The following is a 24,586-nucleotide window of genomic DNA, read 5'->3' as shown; positions in this document are numbered from 1 at the left end:
GGGTAACTTGTTTAACTAATTCACCTCCAGCACGCTCATATGTTAACGTCACACAGGGATAGAGTCTTTCAGCCACTGCCTCTCTCTGCATGCCCGAATCTCTCCTGTTCTCACAACGCAGCAGATGAGGTGGTAAACGTGTGCCTCGCTTTGCAACGCTTTCGACTGCTGATGGAGTGGGCTGAGGCTTTCATGATGAACACATTCCCTTCACAAAGAAAAGTAGCCTTTCAGGGAGAAGGGTTGAGTTTTGCTTCCTCTCTGAGCTGGGATTCTTTTCACATGGAGGAGCATCAGAGCTCCCTTATCCGAAGTACATTCGCAGCCAGGTTTCCCACTTTCTCTGTTTGTGAGAAAGGACCACACCTGTGTGGCGGAGATAGTCTTGGATGCTCTGACCCACCTTAAGTAATAGACATGAGACTATACTGGGCTCTCTTATGCCACCATTTGGCTACTGGTTCCTTTGGAAGGTCCTGGGATATTAAGTGTGAGAAGGGCTGTGGAAGAGAGAGAATCCCTCCCTGCCCCCAGTTTTCCAATTGGAGCACACCAGCATCAGCCACGTCCTGTTTTGGGCTAGTGTTTGTTGGGAGGTTTTCATCTTAGAAGCACACTGGTCCTTTTTACATCAAGCTGCGAAAGGCAAGAGAGGATTACTATCGCCGTCACTGTTGTTCAAAGACCAGTGTTTGGTTTTTGCCCCTTGCTGCTCCTGGCTGGAGAAACTGAGAGGTGCTCCTTATTCTGCAATGTCCTGAAATGCTTGTGAAAGGTACCACTTCAACCACAGAATCTAAATGCTCATCAAGAATTGTGTGTTAAATGAAAGTGGAGGCCAGGTTTGGGGAGTGGGAGACATTGCATTGGGGGGGGGTGTCCTACTCCTGATCTTAATTCTGCTTCCAGCCTAGAAATGTCTGTGAATGCCCCCGTCATTCTGAAGCCAAGAGATGCGAAGGGCTCCCGGGCACAATGGCGAAGGCCCTGGCGCCTCGTTCCACCCGCTAATCCTTTTGAATAATAGGCTTGGAAGCGCTGTATGAAACTATTTTGCTAAAGTTGGAGGAGGGTTCCACAGCCCAATTAAAGGATTAGAATGGAAAGCCACCGCATTACTCTTAAGTATGTGAATATATGAAGTTGGGGTGGAAGCAGCAAGATAAGCCATTCTTCCTTCTAAGACGGCCTGATCCTCGCCTGCACTCCTGGCCCAGGGGCTGGCTTTGCGGGAGGCAAATCTTTTGTCCTGTAGGGAGGGGAAACCTTCGTGCCTCCCAGCTCCGTCCCCCAGCATGCGCAACTGGAGAGAGAGAGAGAGAGAGAGAGAGAGAGAGAGAGAGAGAATGTTAGTATTCTCTTACTCAGAACCATAGAGCTGGAAGGTTCCAGCAGCCGCCACCACCACCCTGGCCAGGCCAATCCTCAGCTGCAGGCAGGACTGTGTATGTATCTTTTCAGTCCCCCTTCAGATTAGTATCTGCAATTCGTGTGTCACAATCAGAGTACGGTCATACCTTGGATCCCGAACGCCTTGGTACTCGGATGATTTGGCTCCCGAACGACGCAAACCCGGAAGTGGGAATGTTCATTGGAAGCCGAACACACGGCTTCCACAGCTTCTGATTGGCTGCAGGAAGCTGCTGCAGCCAATCAGAAGCCACGCCTTGGTTCCCAAACTATTTCGGTAATCGAACAGACTCCCAGAACGGATTAAGTTTGGGAACCGTGGTTCCACTGTAGTCGCTTTCAGAGAGCTCACGCCACAAATTGCAGGAGAACGGTGCAAAGGGAAAGGGCCATTAGACAATCCAGATTGGCCAGGATTCCTTTCTGTGCACACTCAGGGTGATCAGAGCCTGGATATGCGCGACTGAAACACTGCTGGGCTTCATGTTTCTTGACAGTCTGTGCCTCACGTCAGCTCCTGTTTCCCGTTCCATCCTCAACACTGAATTTCTCCATTACCTGGCTTGGCCACAACAGCTCCCTCTCCCTGGACTGACTCCTCAGCTTCAATCAGCTCTCTAGTTCCTGACGCTGCTTCAGCCTGGTCCCTGTATCTGAGCTACAGCTGACAAACTCTTCTTCAAGGGCAAGGGATCGGCTGCTTTTGTTCCTAAACAAGGACTGTCTCTGGCTGTCAGTGCATAGCCTGATTCGGCTTCAGCTCGGCAGCCTTTGTGTGTGTGGCTTTTCCCTGCCATGTCCCTAGTCCCTGAACTTTATTGGCCCAAGCGGTCTAAACATTTGTCCTGCTTTCTGTCCATCCTTTTTGGAACACAGCTGAGATGTACTCGAAACTGAAAGCGAATCTCCTTTGACTTGAAAGTGCCCTTTTCTGTGTTGCAGAGAAAACAGCTGATGATGATGTGCAGAAGTCGGATATCTCGTCCAGCAGCCAAGGAGTGATCGAAAAGGAATCTCTGGGGCCGCTTCTCCTGGAGGTATGTACTTAAGGCAGGCAGCTGCTCTGCATTGCCGTCATGCAAAAAAACCTTCTAAATATCAGGAAGGAGTGTTCTTTTAAGACTACCCTGACAGTGGAAATCAGGGACCGTAGAGCCCTACTCCCCGGAACATTTACAAAACAAGTTAGAAAAATAGCTGAGGCCAATGGATTAAATACGCCTAGTTGTGCCTTAAATCTAGGAGACAGTTTGCGCAGCTCAAAGCTCCCCCCAAGGCGGTTCGCATGCAGGTCCTCAGTAGGAAGTCAGCACCAATGTTAATTTTCTTTAAAAAAAAAAGTTTCTAGTATTCACGGTTGCAGGGAGAAGGGGTCTTTAAAAAGGGGATTTCAGGCCAATTCGCCTAACTTCCATCCCAGATTAGTGGATGAGAAGCATGGCTTTACTGCAGGGCCAAAATGAAATGCGGGAGCAAATGAGGGGGGATAGAGGACCTTCTGGCAACTCTTGCAGAGCACAGACATAGCAGAAGTGCCTTCATCAGGGTAATTCCTTCATCCTGCCCTCTGCAGTGGTTCTTCCACTTCTTCAGATCTAATGCAGATCTTTAACTGGGGGCGCCCTTACCTGTAGCTTGCGCCCGATTAAAGCAATCTGCCTTGGAGTGAAAACAAAACCCAGCCACCTCAAATGCATTGACCCAAGTCATAAGATGTTGATGGACCTAAGCAGGCTGGAAATTGCCTGTTGTGCTAAAGGCTCTGCTACTGACCTAGCTTTCCCCTCGGTGCACGAGATCCCCTTCATAGCACAAGAGCCAACTCCTAGGGGCTGAGGTCCCTTCGCCCCCCCACCCCAAATAACATATTTGAGGATGCTAAGCCCCTCCAAAGTTGATGCCCATTTCCATTCAAATGGTGTGTCATGTGATCAGTTATGCTGGGTGGGGCTTACCTGCAGCACACCACTCCCAGTATTAAGTTTTTCAAGTTGGCACCCTTGCTTCATAGCTACCTGCAGGCATTTTAATAATAATAATGATAACAACAATAACAACAACAATAATAATAATAATTTATACCCTGCCCATCTGGCTGGGTTTCTCCAGCCACCCTGGGCGGCTTCCAACAAAATATTAAAATACAGTAATGCATCAAACATTAAAAGCTTCCCTAAACAGGGCTGCATTCAGATGTCTTCTAAAAGTCTGGTAGTTGTTGTTCTCTTTGACATCTGCTGGGAGGGCGTTCCACAGGGCGGGTGCCACTACCGAGAAGGCCCTCTGCCTGGTTCCCTGTAACTTGGCTTCTCGCAGCGAGGGAACTGCCAGAAGGCCCTCCACTCTGGACCTCAGTGTCTGGGCTGAACAATGGGGGTGGAGATGCTCCTTCAGGTATACTGGGCCGAGGCCATTTAGCACTTTAAAGGTTAGCACCAACACTTTGAATTGTGCTCGGAAATGTACTGGGAGCCAATGTAGGTCTTTCAGGACTGGTGTTAAGTGGTCTCGGTGACTGCTCCCAGTCACCAGTCTAGCTGCCACATTCTGGATTAATTGCAGTTTCTGGGTCACCTTCAAAGGTAGCCCCACGTAGAGCGCATTGCAGTAGTCCAAGCAGGAGATTAGAGCACACACCACTCAGGCAAGACAGTCTGCAGGCAGGTGGGGTCTCATCCTGCATACCAGGTGGAGCTGGTAGACAGCTGCCCTGGACACAGAATTGACCTGCGGTTCCATGGACAGCTGTGAGTCCAAAATGACTTCCAGGCTACGCACCTGGTCCTTTCCAGTTATCCCATTCCAGACCAGGGAGTCCCCCACACCCGCCAGCCTCCTTTCCCCCCAAAACAGGGTGAGATGGTGCACCTGTTGAATCCTGCTTTGACATAGGATGCAGTAACTCTCTTTTCAGGAAGCTTTTGACACAGGCTGCAGCCCCCCTCCCTATTTGCCCCCCAATTAGCTGGTACATTACCTCTGAACCTGGGAGGTGTTTTGGCAACTGGCTGTAGTAGGAGACCCAGCCTCCCATCTCCCATAAATTTGTTATTGGAACAGACATTGTCACAGATCCCTCCCCAGCTCATCCTTGCCATTTTGAATGCCTTGCCGATGTTCACCTGTGTTGCTTTTGTAGCGCCCCCCCCCCCCACTTTGGAGGTTGTGGGCTTGCCCTGTCGGCTGCCTCAGCCACACAGGACCTAGAAGAGTTTGAAAGCATGCGCCGCTCGCTTCCCCTTACGCAGCGGGCAGAGGGAGTGACCGACACAGCCAGCGCGACAATAATGCCACGTTACCTACAGGGGGAAAGCCCTGCAGCGGCTCGTTATCTTGTTACCGCTGATGATCCGTGTGCCCCTGCTTGAAACGCCTCTTGAAACGCAACAGCGGCATGTGGGGTTTTTTGTTTTAATCATTTCTCTCTGATTTAGGATGCTCAGGAGAGAGGACGGGGGCCCTGTTCCTAATTTCCGGAAATGGATTATTCAGTACCAGTTGCACGCTGGTTAGGCACCAGGCTGCCTGTGTTAATGGAACGGAGATTGATTTACACCCGCTACCATTTCTGAACCGCTGATTCACTCTGTTCCCCTTCGCCTGCTGTATATCCTGCCTGACTTATTCATGCTGCTTTTCCTTTCCTGAATACCTTTTTAAAACGCCATAGTGTCCGGGTGTTGTTTTTTTTAATGGCAGGGCTGGAAGATGCACTGAAACAGGCGGAAAGTTAAAGGGGGAGGGAGTTTTAATTCAGGCAAGATCCTGCTTGGCTCTGATCTGCAACTCACCCCTTGCCATTGGGGGGGTGTAGAATGCAGAAGCCTCTGGTTGCTTAGCAACAGGCAACAGCTGTGACTAAGGGAAATTGCGGGTCATGGGCCAATTTGAGGCGTGGGGGGGGGGGGATGAAATTGCTTCCTGTTTCCAGCAGCTAAAGTAGCGGGATGGGGAAAACACAATTATTCCAATGAAAAATAAAAGAGTGTGAAGCCAAGTAAATGGTGTCTGTCTGCTTAGCGAGGCAATCAATTATCTGGGAAAGGGGCGCAAATGTTGCCAGTTATGCACGTGTGGGTGGATGTGCCTGTGAATATATAGCTTCGAATTATGAAGGGGCTGGACTCTTGTCAGTTCTCTCAGATCTCAGGCAGAGCTTAAGAATCCCCAGACCAACCATGCCCGAAGGAGACCTCTCCAGCCTCTTCTGGAAAACGTACACCTCAATCAGAAACCCACCATGCCTCTTGCTAGATTTTGCTTGCCATCACTCAATGCCATCAGCAGTGGCAGCTGTTCCAAATATTTTACTTTTTTTCCAAATTGAGAGGCACTCCTTGCTAAAAGTGGTGCCATTGGGGTTTTCTGCCAAACTCAGACACCTAGCGGTTGCTGGAGCACCAATCCTAGCAGCCATTCCCCCCTCATTTTACTGGGCAGGCTCAGTGTTGTAAGGAAGCATGCGAGTCACGATAGGATTGCTGGCACAACAACCTGGAGGTGCAAAGAACATCACAGGTGCAATGAAGATACCTTGGCAGGTGGGGTAGGGAACAGTAGCTTTTGTGGGCTTGTTGTTGAGGTCCAGCAGATCCCACATCATGCAGAGCAGGATTTCTGTATCCTGACGTAGGTGGTCCGAAATGGACTGGGCTAGAGAGGTGGACTCTGCTGCTCGTACAGTATCGTACATGTGGCTTATTACAGAGACATCCCTCTAGTGCAGCGGTTCTCAACCTGTGGGTCCCCAGATGTTGTTGGACTACAACTCCCATCATCCCTGAGCTCTGGCCTCGCTAGCTAGGGGTGATGGGAGTTGTAGTCCAACAACATCCGGAGACCCACAGGTCGAGAAAGGCTGCTCTAGTGGGTGGCAGAGTTAGCACTAGTTCACCCCAGATATGGTGGCTGCATGGCAAAATCGCCAGCTGTTCTCTGGATTTTCAGCAGGGTGACCCTCTCACCAGGCCCTGTATCAGATTGCCACCAATCCTTAAGCGAGTGGAGGTTCCCATTACGCTGGCATTTCTATTGGGGGGGTGAGGAGCGCAGGCCAAAGTCCCCCAAGGCCCTGCCCTGTGTGACGCAGTGCTTTCCTTGACGCTTCTTTGCTTTGCTCTCGGCCCCACAGGCGCTCGATGGCTTCTTCTTCGTTGTGAACCGCGAAGGGCGGATCGTGTTTGTGTCCGAGAACGTGACCGGCTACTTGGGCTATAACCAGGAGGAGCTCATGAACACCAGCGTCTACAGCATCTTGCACGTGGGAGACCACGCTGAGTTTGTCAAGAACTTGCTGCCCAAGTCGCTTGGTAAGCAGCTTGGCTTTCCTGACCCCCTCCTCTTCCAGAGACCCTGCGGAACCAGGCGAACAAAACCATTAGCAAGCTGTGGCAATGTCAGCTCACGTCACAACCAATGGGGTAATTCCCCCCCCCCCAAGATGCTGTGAGGGGTAATTAGTCAGGGAGCAGGTAAGACAACAGGTCCTCAGGACATCCTAAGCAGAACCGAAGAAGAGCCCTTAGCAAGATCAGGCCAATGGCCCATCTAGTCCGGCATCCTGTTCTCTCAGTGGCCAACCAAATGCCTATGGGAAACCTGCAAGCAGGATCGAAACACAAGACCCAGCACTCTCCCCGCTTGTGGTTTCCAGCAACTGGTATTCAGAAGCATTGCTTCCTCCAGCTGTGGAGGCTGAGCATCTCGCCCCTGGCTAGTAGCCACCAATAGGCCTCTTGTCCAATCCTCTTTTAACTAGTAGTCATCACTGTCTCCTATGGCATCTAGATTTAGAACAGCTTGCAAGCATCAGACCCAGTTCTACCCAGGAAACTTATTTATCTAAAGAGGGGGAATTGGCCCAGCATAGTCCTGTTTCTTTTCAGAAAGGGGAATCTCTCTTCTTCATCATCATCATCATCATCATCATCATCATAGCCGCTCAGGGCAGCTAACACCAATAAAATCGCTGTAAAAAACATAATAGGGGGAGAAAAAACCCCAAACCAATTTAAAATACAGGTTAAAATGCAATTTAAAATGCAGCCTCATTTTAATATTAGCCCATAGATCAAAACCATAAGGGGAGGGAAACATAAGGGTCAGACTGAGTCCAAACCAAAGGCCAGGCGGAACAGCTCTGCCTTGCAGGCCCTGCAGAAAGATGTCAAGTCCCACAGGGCCCTGGTCTCTTGTGACAGCGCATTCCACCACGTCGGGGCCAGTACTGAAAAGGCCCTGGCCCTAGTTGAGACCAACCTAACCATCTTCTGACCTGGGACCTCCAAAATGTTGTCATTTGTGGACCTTAAGGCAAATGAAGGCATTAGTTAACTGGAAGCTGAAAGATTCAGTTGGAAGGGTCAGCTTCAATGAAGGAGCTGAGTACTCTGATTCCTTGAGGGCAACCCGATTTCTCAAGGGGGTTCTGTACTCTCGCTTGTGAAGAAAGGCTTAAGGTGTAGCTTTTGGGATGGATCAAAGGGGAGGGGGGAGGAGCTGGGGGGGAGCAGGGTGCCTGTGTCTGGAAAGCATAGGACATCGTTTCCCTTGTGACACGAATCGAAGGGGTCGCTTGATACAATACATTTTCAGCTCTTTGAGGCTCCAGCTTAGTTGCCTGAATTTTGCTCGGAAGGTGCGCGGGTTGAGTAGGTGCAAGCCGCACTCAAGAGCACTAGCGGGTGGCTGGGGAGATTAGGAGGCGGCCCTATTTTGCAGACGGGATCCAATTTAATCCTGTCGACAACTCGCTCGTTGCCATTCTGAATGCGTGTCATTTAATCTGCATTTAAGCTCATTTTTTGAATAATATGCTTACTCAAGAGCATCATAATGTAATTCCCAGTAAGAACCTCAGTTGACTACCCAACCAGAAACCCCAACAGATGTAAAAGCTTTGCTTTCTGCTGTTGTGGAGGCTGCAAGGCAAAAAAAACCATTCCTTGCTTGCTGGGTGCCAGCCCCACCAGCAGGCTCAACCTGTGACCACAGGCGCAAGGGGCATTCTTTGGTCCTCACTGCTGTGGCACTCTGAGTGCATGGTTGGTTTCAGCAAAGAGGATTATTGCTGCTCCCAGATCAATGTTTTGTTCAAGGTAGGTCATCTCTGCGGCCTGCCAACCTTGCCAGTGTTTAATCGACTCGATGATAAGGCTCTTCTTGCTAAACACAGCTCCATTTATCAAAGTTATGGCCTATTAGCTAAAGCCTTATTAGTTGACGAGCCACTGACCCAGTAAACTCTCATAGCTGTTACGGCTGCCTCCTGTCAGTGCAGGAGTCTGCTGAAGGCTGCAAACTGTAGAAATTACAGTCCTCTGGAGGGGGTGGGGAGCTATTAGCAGCACATCAAGCATTTTATGTAAAACAAGTGGGGAGCTTGCAATAATAGAATCATAGAATTGTATAGTTGGAAGGGACAACGTTTTGCAGTGGGGAGAGAGAGCAGGGCAGGCTTTTCAGTCCTCCTTCCACTCCATTCTGTGAGTGTCCTGTGGGGCTTGGACAGGGTGGGTAGAAAGTGGGTGCAGAAGCAAGAGAGCCAAATCTCCCTCCCCTCACTATGTGGGGCCCTCTGCCCAGCACAGTCTTGCATGCCCATGCATGGCATACATACATATATGCTGTCAAAGAGTGAGCTGGCAGTAAATAACACTGTTTAAGGCTGGAGTTACCTTTTTCTTAGCAAAAACACAATCTACATGGGCTGAGTGTCAGGCCTAATGAGCAGAGCAGTTCATCACCATTAGGTCTTCAGTTGCCAAGACTGAAAGTCCCTGCCTCCACACAGCTGTCTTAAGTCCTCACCAAAGCTTTCCCCAAGCAATCGGAGACTGTGCCTGCATGAAGCCAACCTCGCCTCCGCCCTTTTCATGCCTCTTCTGATTCTGGGAGCTTGTCGCAGCGGGAGGGGGAGACACCTGTAGCTTTTCAGCAGCCTGGCTTATATCTGCCTCTTGGCCTCTTCCTCCTCCCACTGTCCTGCTTCAGCTTCTGCCTCCAGACTTCCCTCTGCCACAGACTCCCCCTGCTCACAAAGCCCTGTTCCCTCTTCAGCATCTGACACTTCTTTTTCCCAGTCTTCTCCCAATGACTACTCATCATTGTCCCACCACCACTCCCTGGGCTCTGAGCCTTCTTCCCTTGGTGGCTCCCCTGCTGGTTCCTCCCACCATTCCTCTGTGTCCAACCGGTCCATGACACATGTGCCCCTATGTATGCACATGGTGCAGAAACATACAGTCTATACTCATGCATGCGCACCCACCAGAAGTCACAGGAAGGCCAAATGCTATCAAATCATACACAACATGTGAGGAGTGCCGTGCCCAGGAGGGAGTCAGGGAGCAGAGACAGCAGTGAACAAGAGAGCTGGGATTCAGCAAAAGGCTCTTGGGCACACAGCCAAGATGAAACCAGTTGCCCAGAATAGTCAGGACCAGCAGAGATGTGGGAGCAGCAAGCAAGGAGGGCTCTGCTCCCCTAGCAGACTGAGAGTGCTAGGAATCCCCACCGCAGAGGCTCATGGAGCACAAGATCAACAGTAGGAGGAGAGTTCGCAGCATTTATATTCTGGGCAGCTGCCAGTATCAGCCGGGATTGCTGCAGTACAGTCAGATTGGACAATGGCTGTACGGGGAGCGTCCTGCAAATGGCTTTGTTCCTCTCATTTACTCCCTAGAGATTGCCAGTGTGGGGTCCTCTAGATGCTCTTGGACTCCAGCTCCCATCAGCCCCCACTAGCACGGCCCACTCGTCAGAGGTGATGGGAGTTGTAGTCCAGTCATACCCAGGGGGCTGATGTTCCCTACACTTGCTTCATGGCAATAAGTCTTCAAGTGGTAGATCCAGTTGACCTAAGGTGAATCACAACAGCGGCACTACCACCTGGCAGTAGACATGCATATTTGGGCTTCAGATAGGTCCCAGGTCTGAAAATGTTGCATGCCGCCACTTGACGGTGGTAAAATGCACAATAGTACAGTGGTGCCTTGGTTCTCAAATGCCTTGGTTCTCAAACGCCTTGGTTCCCAATCACCGAAAACCCAGAAGTAAGTGTTCCTGTTTCCGAATGTTTTTTGGGAGGCGACCGTCCAATGCGGGTGTCGGCTATTGTTTCTAGGGCGCCTGCACCAGTCAGAAGCTGCACCTTGGTTTTCGAACATTTTGGAAGTCAAACGGACTTGCGGAACGGATTTGATGCTTTTGTTTTTGCTATTTATTTTGCATTTTTGTTTTTGAGGCTTTTTCAGTTAATTTGTTTTTGTGACTGTGTGGAACCCTGTTCAGCTACTGATTGATTGGTTGTGTGACTGCAGAAATGGATAAAAGCCCCCCATCCAAACAATGACTATCATTAGTGCAGGTAAGAAAAAATAATAACTTTAATTTTTATCATCTACAGTACTGTCTTATTTATTTTATAGTACAGTACATTGATTATTGCTTTCATTTTATGGATCAATGGTCTCGTTAGATAGTAAAATTCATGTTAAATTGCTGTTTTAGGGGTTGTTTTTAAAAGTCAGGAATGGATTAATCTGTTTTGCATTACTTTCTATGGGAAAGCGCGTCTTGGTTTTGGAACGCTTTGGTTTTGGAACGGACTTCCGGGACGGATTAAGTTTGAGAACCAAGGTACCACTGTATGTGGAAATTTGTATGGCATAACAGAGTGCTTTATTTGGTCCTAGAAGATCTAGATTCAAATACCATGAAGTCACCCAGGCGACCTTCAGATTCGTCACAATCTTTCCGGCTTAACCTCCCTCGCAGGGTTCTTAGGAGGGTAAACACACACAAACCTTCAAGGCTGGCTATAGGTGGTGCCGGTGGTGTTATGATGCGTCCCTTTCTAGTTCAGTGAGCTGCAGGGTAATAATCCACGCCAAGCTCGGATTTACCAAATGGGGCAGCTGCTGTGGCCTGTGGCTCTTCTGCAGTGCAGAGACAGGGAGGGAGGGATTTCTGCTGGGCATTCATGGGTGCTCCCGCTCTGCAGGGTTTGTGCCGTGACCTAGAGGCCCCTTTGAGTCTAGCAACAGTGAAGAAAGGGCTGAGTGGCCTCACACGCCTTGCAAGCCCATGCAGCTGGACAGGATCCAAGTGACCGCACAGTCGTGCCCTTTAATAAATGCTGCTCTTCTCAAACGCAGCTCCCTTTAAGCCAGTGCCAGCCCCGCTGCAGACGACACCGTATAACATTGATTTCAGCATCGTTTGTATCAAATTAGCTCCATTCAATACAAAATCGACTTGAGCTAATTCAATATAAGGCAGGCTTGAATCAATATCTCACTTAATCAGGCCTCAAACTGATCCTTACCTCACTGCACACTTTGTGTAGATGAGGTTTAATGTTTTGTGAAGTGTCACCGTAGCATTAAATCACGCAGAGAGAATGTTCCATATAATAATAATAATATAATATTATATTATTATATTAATATTATAATATTTATTATTTATACCCCGCCCATCTGGCTCGGTTTCCCCAGCCGCTCTGGGCGGCTTCCCAAAAAATATTAAATTACTATAATACATCAAACATTAAAAGCTTCCCTAAAGAGGGCTGCCTTCAGATGTCTTCTAAAAGTCTGGTAGTTGTTCTTCTCTTTGACATCTGGTGGGAGGGCATTCCACAGGGCGGACGCCACCACCGAGAAGGCCCTGTGCCTGGTTCCCTGTAACTTGGCTTCTCGCAGGGAGGGACCCGCCAGAAGGCCCTCGGCGCTGGACCTCAGTACTGAACATGGATTTTCCCCCTAAGGAACATAAGAGCCTTCAGCTGGATCAGGCCATTGGCCCATCTAGCTCAGCCTCTGCTTCTCACAGCAGCCAACCAGATTCCCCAAAGGGAAGAAGCCCACAAGCAGGACCTGAGTGGAAGAGCGACTCCCCTCCTTTCCTACAGTTCCCAGCAACTCGTATTCAGAAGCCTGCTGACTCCAGTGAGGCAGTATTCAACTTGTGAATATGGTTGCCAAGGGAACTACTTTGCCATGCAACTATGTAAGGATGGAAGGGAATTGTGGAAGGGGCTGGAGCACATCCTTCGCTTGCAGGTGGCCCCAGATTCTGTCCCTGGCACCCCCGCTTTGAAAAGGATTTGGTGCAGTACAGTTCCTAGGGGTGGGGCCACGGCTCAGTGGTAGAGCAGAGACAAAGGTAGCCTCTGATTCAATCCGTTGACACCCCAAAGTAACAGGATCCCGGGCAAAAGTTTGGCTCTGTGTAATAAGGCAGCCCTGGATGTTCATGCGAGCAAAACCCACATTGGGCTGCATCTCTCTCTGCAATGTGCAGCATCCCTTCGCTGGTATGGTGCCATTCTGGTCCCCCAGCAGAAGTAGGAGGGAGCGCCTGTGAAGCTTCCTGATTCCAGTGGTCCACAACTGAAGCATCAGATTAGCAGTGGGGTCTTGGTTATTAGTTTACAGTGGCACCTCTGGATGTGAATGGGGTCCGTTCCAGAGCCCCGTTCACATCCTGAAGCGAACGCAACCTGCATCTGCGTGTGCGCAGGTTGCGATTCGGCGCTTCTGCGCATGCGCGTGACGTCATTTTGAGCTTCTCCGCATGCACAAGTGGTGAAACCCGGAAGTAATGCGTTCCATTACTTCCGGGTCGCTGCGGAGCGCAACCATAAAACGCTCAACCTGAAGCAACTTTAATCTAAGGTATGACTATACCAGGCATTTGTGTTCATGATTCACGCAGTTGGGTGATGCAACCGAAAAGATCGCAAGAAGTCTCTAGTCTTGTGCAGTTAAATAAGGCATCTTTGCTCCTGTGTATCTGCTGTTTCCGGTGCCTTCGCTGTTAATGGTGGGATGCGTGTGTGCCCATCTGTGCCCATGTGCCACTTTGGACAGCAGAAAGGTGCAGCAGTAATAGTAACCAAAGGAGGTGGACTAGGTGGTGTTGATGACCCTCATGTGGCCACCAGCTGCCAGGCAGCGCCTGGTAGGAACAGTGGCCTGAAGACTGAGAAAGAGGGCTGTGGCAAACCTGCAGCATAACCGAGAAAAGCAATCCGGTGTCCTCCGTATGTTTTGGACTAAGGCCTCCATCATCGCCAGCATCATACAACCATGTTCCCCGGGGCTGATGAGAGCTCCAGATCAGACGGGGGCTGATAGGCTGGTGAAGACAAGATTCAAGGACCTGCAATGTCCCAGGAGATACTTGTCACCTGCTCTCGAGTTCAAGTGACGCTAATAATGTGGTGGTTTTGTGTGTGTTGAAAGCCCTTCTGATACATTATCTCAGCAATCCTAGCGATGGCGGTGAATGCAGAGCAGGGTTTGCATCTCAGACGATGAGGTAGTGCTGGCTCAATAAAAATAAATAAATCTGGCTCCTTTCCGCTAATGTAGTCGCTCCGTTCTGTTTATGGATTTGAAGACCACGAAATGTATCATGAGCTCCGTGAGTGGTTTCAGCAATACAGTCAGTGAATCAGAACCACCGAAGGACACGGATGGCTCCGTGGTGGAGTGTATGCTTTGCATTTCAGGTGCCATAGCTACAGACCCTGAATCTTCAGTAGCAGAGCTGGGGAAAGACCTCTGCCTCGCACCTTGGGGAGCCACCGAGAGTCACAGCAGGCAGAAGCCAAGGCTTTGACTCTATATGTTAGCTTTCCATGTTCATATACAGGCAATCCCCCCCATTTGCACATGTTCAGTACTTGTGCAACTGTGCACACATGCATTGCACCAAACCCGGAAGTGACCCGGAAACATCTGCAGGGGCAGAACAGGGTGTTTTTCAGGCTTTTCCAATGGTGTTTCAAATATACGTGATTTGACTTAAACGTGTGGTGCCTTGGAATGTATAAATGGGGGGTTGCTTGCAATCATAAGGATTTTTTTTTTAAAGAGGGAGCCGTGATTTCACATCTCTGCCAAGTTTCCAGATCCTGGTCTTTTTGCATGTCCGCTTCTTCAAAGCCTTTCAATAGGGCTCCTTGATCTTCCCTTCTTCTGCAGTGAACGGCGTCCCTTGGCCTCAAGAGTCCACCCGGCGCAACAGCCACACCTTCAACTGCAGGATGCTGATCCGGCCCCCGGACGAGCCGGCGGCAGAGAACCAGGAGGCCCGGCAGCGTTACGAGGTCATGCAGTGCTTCACCGTATCCCAGCCAAAACTGATCAAGGAGGAAGGCGAAGGTAGGAGCAGACGGTGGCTTGTTTGGAGAGGGAAATAGTGCTTGCGTGTGCAGTGTTGCATTTCTGGGGGGGGGGAGGGAGAGGAGGAGGAGGGAGGGACAAATCGTCCTCAGCCGTCCTCCTGCAGGACCTTCCTTGCAAGGGGACTGCGGCTCTCTGAGGGCTTGATATTCTGCGTGCCGCATTCCCTGCTCACTTTGGAGAGGAGGACTCAGGATGCCTGCAGCTCGATGTACGCAGCCCACAAGCCCACCCTTGGGGAGGTGGGAGGTGTTCTACCTGTGCCACAGGTTACATCTGCGCTGCAGGCTTGAGTGAGAGGCAAGTGTGGCAGGTGCGTTGCTTGCAGGGCAAGCAGGAGTTCCAGAAGGTCTGGCGCAGACCTGCCCCTTCCTCTTCCCAGTGGCAATCCTAATAAACTGCTGTTGTCTTTCACATTACCCTTTGTACAGAGCCAGTGTGGTGTAGTGGTTAAGAGCGGTGGACTTGTAATCTGGTGAACCGGGTTCGCTTCCCCGCTCCTCCACATGCAGCTGCTGGGTGACCTTGGGCCAGTCACACTTCTCTGAAGTCTCTCAGCCTCACTCACCTCACAGAGTGTTTGTTGTGGGGGAGGAAGGGAAAGGAGATTGTTAGCTGCTTTGAGACTCCTTAGGGTAGTGATAAAGCAGGATATAAAAATCCAAACACTTCTTCTAATATTGGCAGGCCCCTTTAACATTGGAGAAACAAGCACAAGACCTTTCTGGTCTTGGCTGCAGAGAAGCAAATGAGTTGTCTCCCTTGAGACCGTTAAAAGAAGATCCTCAGCCAGAGGATCTCAGGTGTTTGCTAACTAGCCCTTCCACTGCAGGAGTGTCCCCCTTGATTTGCATTACTTGGCTCCCTTGACACCAGGAGCCATTGATGAGTATGTGTAGCTTGCTCAAGCACCACAGTGGGTGGTGTGTGTGTGTGTGTGTGTGTGTGTGTGTGTGTGTGTGTGTTTAGCAGACCTGAGTTCAGGACTGGAATCTCAATACACATCTGCACTCTGGCTCAACCCCCTGATGCAAAATAGACTTTCCATCAGAACACTTTGGGCTCATATCTCCACGGTGGCCATTTTGTTCCATTGCATTAGCTGAATTAATCCATTGCAGCTTACACAGGAGATCATGACTGGAAGGAATAAATCACACAGGGGTTTATGAGCAGATACTTTGCCCAGGGGATGATAGTAGTTGGCTTTCAACCGCTGCCTTTTATTTTACAGTGCTGCCAGATCCAAATGGCCTCAGAATTAATTCTCTCAAACAATGAGGAACACACACCCACTGTGCCAGTGCCAATCGTTCTCCCCAAGCAAACTTTCTATAGTTCAGCTGCTGTGTAAGGTTTAACTCAACAATATGGCTTTTCATTGCAAAATGCAGAAAAGCATTGGCTTAGGCTTGGCTTCAGTGATCTTCTCTAAGCCGGGGGGGGGAGGGGAACCTGCTAGAGCTTTCCCCCAAATTAACAAAGATGGGTTGGCATCCCCCAGGACTTTTCTTCTGTGCAAGAAGTCCCATCTCTCTGCCTCCATCTCCCTTTCCTCCTTGGAGTCCTTCCTTAAGGCCCACTGCTCTAATGAGTCGTTTGCCCCAGTTCAGCCAGTGTGGTGTAGTGGTTAAGAGCGGTGGACTCGTAATCTGGTGAACCGGGTTCGATTCCCGGCTCCTCCACATGCAGCTACTGGGTGACCTTGGGCTAGTCCCACTTCTCTGAAGTCTCTCAGCCTCACTTACCTCACAGAGTGTTTGTTGTGGGGGAGGAAGGGAAAGGAGAATGTGAGCTGCTTTGAGACTCCTTCGGGTAGTGATAAAGCAGGATATCAAATCCAAACTCCTCCTCCTCCTCTTCTTCATTCTCTGGGATGTCTCCTAGGAACAGCTCATGCCTCTGACACCAAATCCCAGTCAGGAGCCACTGTTTCCACGTTCTGTTTTCAGGTTGGTTGCAGGGAATGTAATTCCTTTGGCAAAAGTCACATCTTCTTTGAAGGGGGATCTACTTTACTCTTTGGGAATAGTGGTTTTGAAGGCATGTATGCTGGGTGAGGTTTGCTGCTGATGCTTGCAGTCTGGAAGAGGCGAGTAAAAAGAAAGAGGGTTTTTCACAGGTAAGCACTTGCTCTGTATAACCCTTCCCACCTACAACCTTGCTTTTCTTCTGCTTCTCCTCCTCCTCTTCACGGCAGACTTGCAGTCCTGTCTGATATGCATCGCACGAAGATTACCTCGATCCACACCTCCTGCTACATCAGAATCCTTCATGACCAAGCAGGATACTACAGGTACCATTCAGAAGGGTAGCCAAGCCCTTGGCCCCAGAGGGCATTTCACCCCAGTGCAGCCACCAGTCGTGGCATGGAGAGGGTTGACTTGAGAGCAGGCATCCCCAAACTCAACCCTCCAGCTTTTTTGGGACTACAGCTCCCATCATCCCTGACCTCTGGTCCTGTTAGCAAGGGATGATGGGAGTTGTAGTCTCAAAACAGCTGCAGTTCCTGTGTATGTTTGGAGTTTTGTGTCAGCAAGAGGGGCCTCTGTTATCTTCAAAACTGGGGAGAGCTCAGTGGGCCCATCCCAGTTGTTCCCCTGAACCATTTCATAAGGAAACATGGCAGGAACTGAAAGGTGGGTGGGAGATCAGTCGAAGTGAGCAAGGGAAGGGAGGAGAAGGGACAGTGGCCAACGCTCTGTGTGGAATAGTCTACTTATATATTTCTAGAAAAAGAGGCCTGAGCAGGAGAATGGGCAGGTATTGTTTGCCGGGGAAGCGGGGAAGCTCAAGTGATGGAACTGGAAGAATGAAGGCAGGATATACATTGAATACAACAACAACAACAACAACAACAACAACAACAACAATAATAATAATAATAATTATTATTGTTGTTGTTGTTGTTGTTGTTGTTGTTGTTGTTGTTGTTGTTGTTATTTATACCCCGCCCATCTGGTTGGGCTTCCCTAGCCACTCTGGGCAGCTTCCAACAAAATACTAAAATACAGTAATGCATCAAACATTAAAAGCTTCCCTAAATACATGCATTATTGGTATTTGTTTATTTCTTGAGGAATTTATACCCTGCCTTTCAACCTCCAAAACAAAGCAGTTAAGGTAACTCATGCAATTTTTTTTTTTAAAAAAAACTACCAGAACTATCCAGAGGACTATCCAGAGAGCCAGTGTGGTGTAGTGGTTAAGAGCTCTCGTAATCTGGTGAACCGGGTTCGTGTCTCCGCTCCTCCACATGCATCTGCTGGGTGACCTTGGGCCAGTCACACTTCTCTGAAGTCTCTCAGCCCCACTCACCTCACAGAGTGTTTGTTGTGGGGGAGGAAGGGAAAGGAGAATGTTAGTCACTTTGAGACTCCTTAAAGGGAGTGAAAGGCGGGATATCAAATCCAAACTCTTCTTCTTCTTCTTTTATTTCAATAAAAATAAAAAACAGAACCACCGACAGATCCATAGATAAGAGTCAGCTGTGCTTCTGAATCCGCACCCCTCCATTGCTCTTTCTTTAGATGTTCAGTCCTAATGTGCTTCTCTCCCTTCTGCTCAGGTAAAATCATCTCCATCGACACCAGTTCGCTGAGAGCGGCAGGCCGGACCGGCTGGGAGGATTTAGTGAGGAAATGCATCTACGCTTTCTTCCAGCCTCAGGGCAGGGAGCCATCTTACGCCAAGCAGCTATTTCAGGAAGGTAAAAAGGCTCCTCTCTTTGCACGCACTGCCATTGTTGCTGGATAAGTGCTTTCCGGACTGAAAAATAAAACTAAAAGGGGGGGGGGACGGACACCAGACAAAGAAGGCAAATAACACTCCCAAAGGAAGTAGCTGAAATGGCTGACCGATGCCCGTGGCTTCCCTGGCTGGCAAGAGGGGTCCTTGCCTGCACACTCAATAGGATTCCATCAACCTGCTGCCAGTTGTCTCTCCACACTCCCATGGCAACCTTGCCTGGGAGGCTGTTGGCCTGCAGTTCAGGGATGGCGTGCCAAGTCCGAGGCCTTCTTGCGGCCCTTTCAGGAAGGAAGAAGTAAAGCAAGTGAGCCAAGTTATTCAAGGCTGGCTGCCTTCTTGGTCCTGAAAGAGGATAGAGATGGTCAAAAGTCTTCTTTCTTTTCTTTTTTTAAGAAGGGGGGCACCTTTTATCCAGAAGGCTAATGTGGGCATTGTGCTTAGTGTTGGACTGAGACGAGGGAGATTGGGCACCCAGTGGCCTTGAAGCTCCCTTGGGTATCCCGTGATCAGTCATATTCATCTCTCTCTCTCTCTCTTTCTCTCCTCTCTTCTGTTCTCTTCTGCTCTGTTTTCTCTGTGTGTGTCTCTCTCAGCCTGACAGGGTTGTTAACTGGGATCCCACAGCTAATTCTCCCCTGGTCTCCTCGCTGGCCCAAATAGGACTAATTTAGCCAGCTAGCCCTGGTGATCATCTAATGTTTATTGGATGGACTTTCCCCCTAAACTGATTTTTGAATGCTGAATTTATTGTTATTCACGTTTTATACTGTATTTTATGCTGTTTTTTGTTGCATCAATTAAGTGTTTTAAATTTGTTGTTAGCCGCCCTGAGCCTGATTTTCTGAACCGGGAAGGGCGGGGTATAAATAAAATTTTATTATTATTATTATCATTATTATAAGGATATAAGTGGGCACAGGGCAGGGGATAGCTAACCTATGCTCCCTTGAGCTCCTTGGAGAAAGAAAGGTGGGGTAAAAATGGAACAGATAGTGAAATTTCCTAGCTCTTTATCTTTTTATTGCTGCAAACCGCGTTGATATGCACAAATATTTTAATGGATAAATTTATAAGCCACTTTTCCTGAGTGCTCACAGCACCTTACACACATTACCCTGTGTGACCTTGTTAGACCTCTGCAAGGTGGGTCAGTACATCACCCCCATAGTGTGGAGGCTGAGAGAATAACGTATTTGCCTTTCCATGAATTGGTTCTCCTCATTTGTAGCCCTGGGAGCATTTGGCAACAATGAGTTCTATGGATATTTTGTGCGTAGGGTGGTGGTGGTGGTTTGATGTTTCCTCCTGGTACCCAGGTCCTGGGGGTCTTTTTCTCCCCCCCTCCCCCCCGTCTCCCTGTATTTCCCTGGGCACTAGGGCAAGGGGCGGGAATAATATTTGGGAGCCAGCACCCTTCAAGTGCTCTGCCACAAACTGACTTGGGTAACCTTGACAAGCCACTGCCTCAGTTCTCCCATCTGTCAAATGGGAGCCATGTTCACCAGCCTCCACGTTGATATGAGGGCCAAAACAAAAAACAAAACACCATTATACAGCAAAAACCCTTCCAGAATCATTACTGGCCATGGTAAACAGAAGGCAGAACAATGCTTCTCAATTTGTATTGTATTATTTTATGTACTGTGGCTTGCCGTTGTTTTATTGATTATAGTTTAGAAATTATTTATTGTAACTGTTGAGTGGATTTCTGTTTAACTTTTATATGTTATTATTATTTAATAATATTCTAATGATTGTTGAATGTTACTTTTTGATGTAGGTTGCCTATTTTAAAGATATGTTTTATTATCACATTTTTGTATTGCATTAGAATGTTTGAAGATGTACATTTTTTGTTTCTTCAGCTTGTAAACCGCCTTGAGTATTGTAAGATAGAAAGACGGTGTACAAATTAAAAATGATGATGATGATTGTCAGGGAACTGCCATCAGGTCAGAAGCGAGAGGGGGAAGGGCAGTTGTGTTATAGGGAACCTCCGAAGATCTTGCAAAGCAGCTCCTCCTCTGGCGAGGAGGAAAGCCCCACCTCCAGTGGAGAGGGGATGCTAGGGAGAGCCTCAACGCCGAGGCTGAGCAGGCTGGAGAGGAGGGAAGTACCCCTTTGCCAGCGCCCAGTCAGTTTCGGCACAAGGAGAGGAGGAGAAGGCTGGGGGTCACGCGACTGTTACGCTGGGGGAGGTACAAGGACCGCCCACTCCCAGATTCTGCTAGCGACTAAGCTGGACATGAACTTGCAACACTCTTCACTGTAAATAGTTTGCACTAATAATAAAGCCTGGAAAAGACAGGTTGGAGTCTTGCCTGTTTGCTCTCGAGGAAACACACCAACACCTGACAATGATGAAATGTAAGGCAACCCAGCCCATTAACCCACATTCTTTCTCTCTCTCTCTCTTTTTCCCCCCTTCGCTCCATGTTTCCCTCCTCCCCAGTGATGACACGGGGCACAGCCTTCAGCCCATCTTACCGGTTCACACTGAGCGATGGGACTGTCCTGAGTGCACATACCAAGTGCAGACTTTGCTGCCCTCAAGGCCCGGAAATGCAGCCTTTCATCATGGGCATCCACATAATTGAGAGGTGAGTCTCAATAACACGCCCCCCCCCCCCAGTTTCATTACTCTTCCTCCCTTCCCTCCCACCCTCTGTGAGCTCCTTGGCTGGGGGACCTGCCTCTTTTTTGCCTTTGCGACCCCACAAGACACCCGGTACAGAGGTGGGACTCTTATGTATCAGTGATAGCAGTTGACTTCCCTCTCTTCCATTTGGTCTGGGACTTCTTGTTGAGAAAAGCTCAGAAGAAACGTCAGTCTTCAGAAAACGGGCTTTTCCCGGGGAAAGAGGCGAGGCAGAAGAGGTCATAGGCCCAACAGAAGTGTAGCTGTGCCCTCTGTTGTGTCCCCTTCATACAGGATAGTTTTCCGACGATAATGTGAAGATTGTTCATTGACAGGAAACGGCACATTTTACCGCATTTTGTGAAGTATGGTGTGTGAGAGAGAGTGTGTATGTGAACAGATGGAGCTCGTGTTTGAGCCTTGGCCGTTCAGAGGACACAGCTGTGAGCAGGCAGCCCCACTGCCACACAAACACACACAAACACACACACACACCCGCTTTACCTTCAAAGAACCAGAAGGGTGGGTGTGTGAGGATGACTTTGGCCTTTTCATTCCCCTTCTGCCACCCCCACCCCTCAACTTTAAAAGACTGTTTTCTCCATCTGCTTTCTTTCCTCTCGTTTGCCTCTCATTCACGTTCACCTTCTGAGTTAGAAGAGAAGTGCACTTGGGCCTTTGACCCCTGGGAAGGCGGAGCTTGAAGGAAACCCCTAAGGCAGACCCTGGGTTTCAAAGTTCCCTGAAAAATCACAAGGGGGCTATCATGCCTTTCTCTGATGCTCAAGAGGAGGAAGAACCAGTTAGGAACTTTCCCTTCTTTGGGCTTCCGGGCTTCTTCTGTTACAGAAAGAATGTTAGATGGGGATTTGGCCACATGTGGTGCGGTTCTGTGAATGTTTGTGGGGCAATTGCAGAGGTGATCAAGCAATGGGATCACTGATCTTCCTTCTAATTTCCATGTGGGTAACTATTTCCTATATAATGTTTCTCATGGGACGCGGGTGGCACTGTGGTCTAAACCACTGAGCCTCTTGGGCTTGCCGATCAGAAGGTCGGCGGTTCGAATCTCCGCGACAGGGTGAGCTCCCGTTGCTCGGTCCCTGCTCCTGCCAACCTAGCAGTTCGAAAGCACGTCAAAGTGCAAGTAGATAAATAGGTACCGCTCCAGCGGGAAAGTAAATGGCATTTCTGTGCGCTGCTCTGGTTTGCCAGAAGCGGCTTAGTCATGCTGGCCACATGACCCGGAAGCTGTACACCGGCTCCCTCGGCCAATAAAGCAAGATGAGCGCCACAACACCAAAGTCAGCCATGACTGGACCTAATGGTCAGGGGTCCCTTTACCTTTAATGTTTCTCACAAATCATCATCATCTATTATGTATACCCCTCTTCCCTCCAGTGATGTGGACTACCAAGTGATGCGGGTACCAAGCCTTAGGGCATATGAAACATCCAAGCTGCCGCTCTCTTTCCTCCACTAATCACCCCCCTCTCTCTCTTCTTTTTCCTGACTCAGAGAACACGGCACGCTGTCACCTCAAGAAAACACTAACTCCGGGATGCCTCTTCCCCGCGTCAGCCCCTCGCTGAACCCCAACATCTCCCCCGGACAAGGCATGGCTCTGCCCTCCCCTCTCCCTCCTGCCAACGGTAGCATGCTAACTGCCAGCGCAGCAGGCCACCCGCCGGGATCCAGCCTGCATGGCGGTGGCAACGGCAGCAGCAGCAACACTGCCCCCAGCCAAGCCACTTTCGGGTGTTCGCCTGGGAGCCAGATGGGAACGAACGTTGCCTTAAGCCAGGGCCAGGCCGGTCCCCAGAACAGTAGCCATGCCATGAGCCACAACAGCTCCCCGATGGGCAGCCCCGGGGTCACCCCACCGCAGTTCATGTCCCCCAGGCATCGGGTGAGCCCCGGGCTGGTCCACCGGCCCAGAGTGCCAAGCAACCCTTTCTCTCCCCCCATGCCCGCCACGCACTCCCCAGTGGGCATGGTGAGCGGCTGTGGCTCCAGTGGCTCCCTCGGCAACAGGCCGTACCCAAGCACCCCGCTGAACTCCATGCAGGGACTGGCCGAAGGGCCCAGCCCCCCGGTGGGCTACTCCACACCCTCCCCTGTCCTGCGGCAGCCCAGCAACCAGAACTCGCCCAGCCGGATGAGCCTGCCGCCCGTGAAAACGGAGCCCAAGGACAGCAAGGAGATCGCCTCCATCCTGTGCGACATGATCCACTCTGACGGCGGCCCGGGCAGCGCCAAGCCTGTGGAGACGGGCTTGCTGCACAGCGGCGACCGGCTCTCCGAGGGCGACCACAAGGGCCTGCAGGCTACCAGCCACAAGCTGGTCCAGCTCCTGGCCACCACGGCCCAGGAGCAGCTGCGGCACGCCGACGTGGACACCAGCTGCAAGGAACCCTTGTCCTGCACAGGCTCCTCCGGGACCCCTGCCTCTGGGAACCCGGTGGGCAGTGCCTGCCCGTCCTCCCACAGCTCCCTGACGGAGCGGCACAAGATTCTGCACCGGCTCCTCCAGGAGGGCAGCCCTTCGGACATGGGCAGCCTGGCCGCCATGGAGCAGGAGAAGAAGGACAGCGGAGGGCCTGGCGCAGCGGCCCCTGCCCTGCAGAGCCAGGCCCCAGGGGCTCCGGATGCCCGGCTGGAGGCCGATGCCGCAAAGAAGAAGGAATCGAAGGACAACCAGCTCCTTCGCTACCTGCTGGACAAGGACGAGAAAGAGCTGGCGTCTAACCCCACCTTGAGCCTGGACGACGTCAAGGTGAAGGAGAACCCGGAGCAGCTGGAGCCTTGCGGCGTCGCTCAGTCCCTGCTCGCGAAGCCCCCCGCGCCAGAGGAGGGAAAGCTGCAGCCGCAGAGCCAGGTGGGTCTTCTCTCCCGGGGGAAGGGGTCCTTTCCTCTTAGAAGAGCAGCAAACATGTCGCTCCACGTTGGGTCTTGGGTCGCTGCTGTTGGCTTGTGCCTTCCTTGCTTGGCACTGCAACTGTTTGCAATTGCACGACCTATCCCAGTGCAAGTGAGCTTTTTGCGCGACCCTGAGATTTGTGGATGCTCAACTCACAATATTAGAAGGGGGGGTAATAATAATAATAATAATAATAATAATTTATTATTTATACCCCGCCCATCTGGCTGAGTTTCCCCAGCCACTCTGGGTGGCTCCCAATTGAGTGTTAAAAACAATACAGCATTAAATATTAAAAACTTCCCTAAACAGGGCTGCCTCCAGATGTCTTTTAAAGATAAGATAGCTGCTGATTTCCTTCACATCTGAAGGGAGGGCGTTATTAGAAATACCCTTTTGCAGTCTGTCTGTTGAGCCTTGATCCTTTGAGGAAGCAGTGGGTGAAACACAAGGGTTGTACACACAAGGTTCAGTCCTCACAATCTTCTGTTTAAAGTGAATCTTGGAGAAGGCCTTCCATTGCTGGAGGGCTGCTGCCAGACAGAGTAGAGGATATTGGGCTAGATAGACCAGTGGTATAAGGTACCACTGTATAAGGTAGTGCCATTAGGAATGACGTCAGGAACAGCATGTTGATTTTTGCCTGATCAAGAGCCTGCAAGCTGCATGGTT

General features: G+C 50.2%; 1 protein-coding gene across 5 annotated transcripts in view; it reads left to right on the top strand.

Annotated features, from left to right (window-relative positions):
- Positions 1–24,586, top strand: part of NCOA1 (nuclear receptor coactivator 1) — a 217,472-nt gene that overhangs the window by 147,139 nt on the left and 45,747 nt on the right. For all 5 annotated transcript variants that reach the window (XM_053383790.1, XM_053383786.1, XM_053383787.1 and 2 more), the window contains exons 4-10: positions 2,353–2,447; positions 6,542–6,719; positions 14,406–14,585; positions 16,807–16,902; positions 18,175–18,315; positions 20,809–20,956; positions 22,513–23,872. In XM_053383790.1, the coding sequence (XP_053239765.1) occupies positions 2,353–2,447; positions 6,542–6,719; positions 14,406–14,585; positions 16,807–16,902; positions 18,175–18,315; positions 20,809–20,956; positions 22,513–23,872 (2,198 nt within the window). The remainder of the gene's footprint in view (positions 1–2,352; positions 2,448–6,541; positions 6,720–14,405; positions 14,586–16,806; positions 16,903–18,174; positions 18,316–20,808; positions 20,957–22,512; positions 23,873–24,586) is intronic.

Source organism: Podarcis raffonei, chromosome 3 (genome assembly GCF_027172205.1).
Source record: "Podarcis raffonei isolate rPodRaf1 chromosome 3, rPodRaf1.pri, whole genome shotgun sequence".
NCBI classification, from domain to species: Eukaryota; Metazoa; Chordata; class Lepidosauria; order Squamata; family Lacertidae; genus Podarcis; species Podarcis raffonei.
This window is presented reverse-complemented; position numbering and strand designations above follow the sequence as displayed.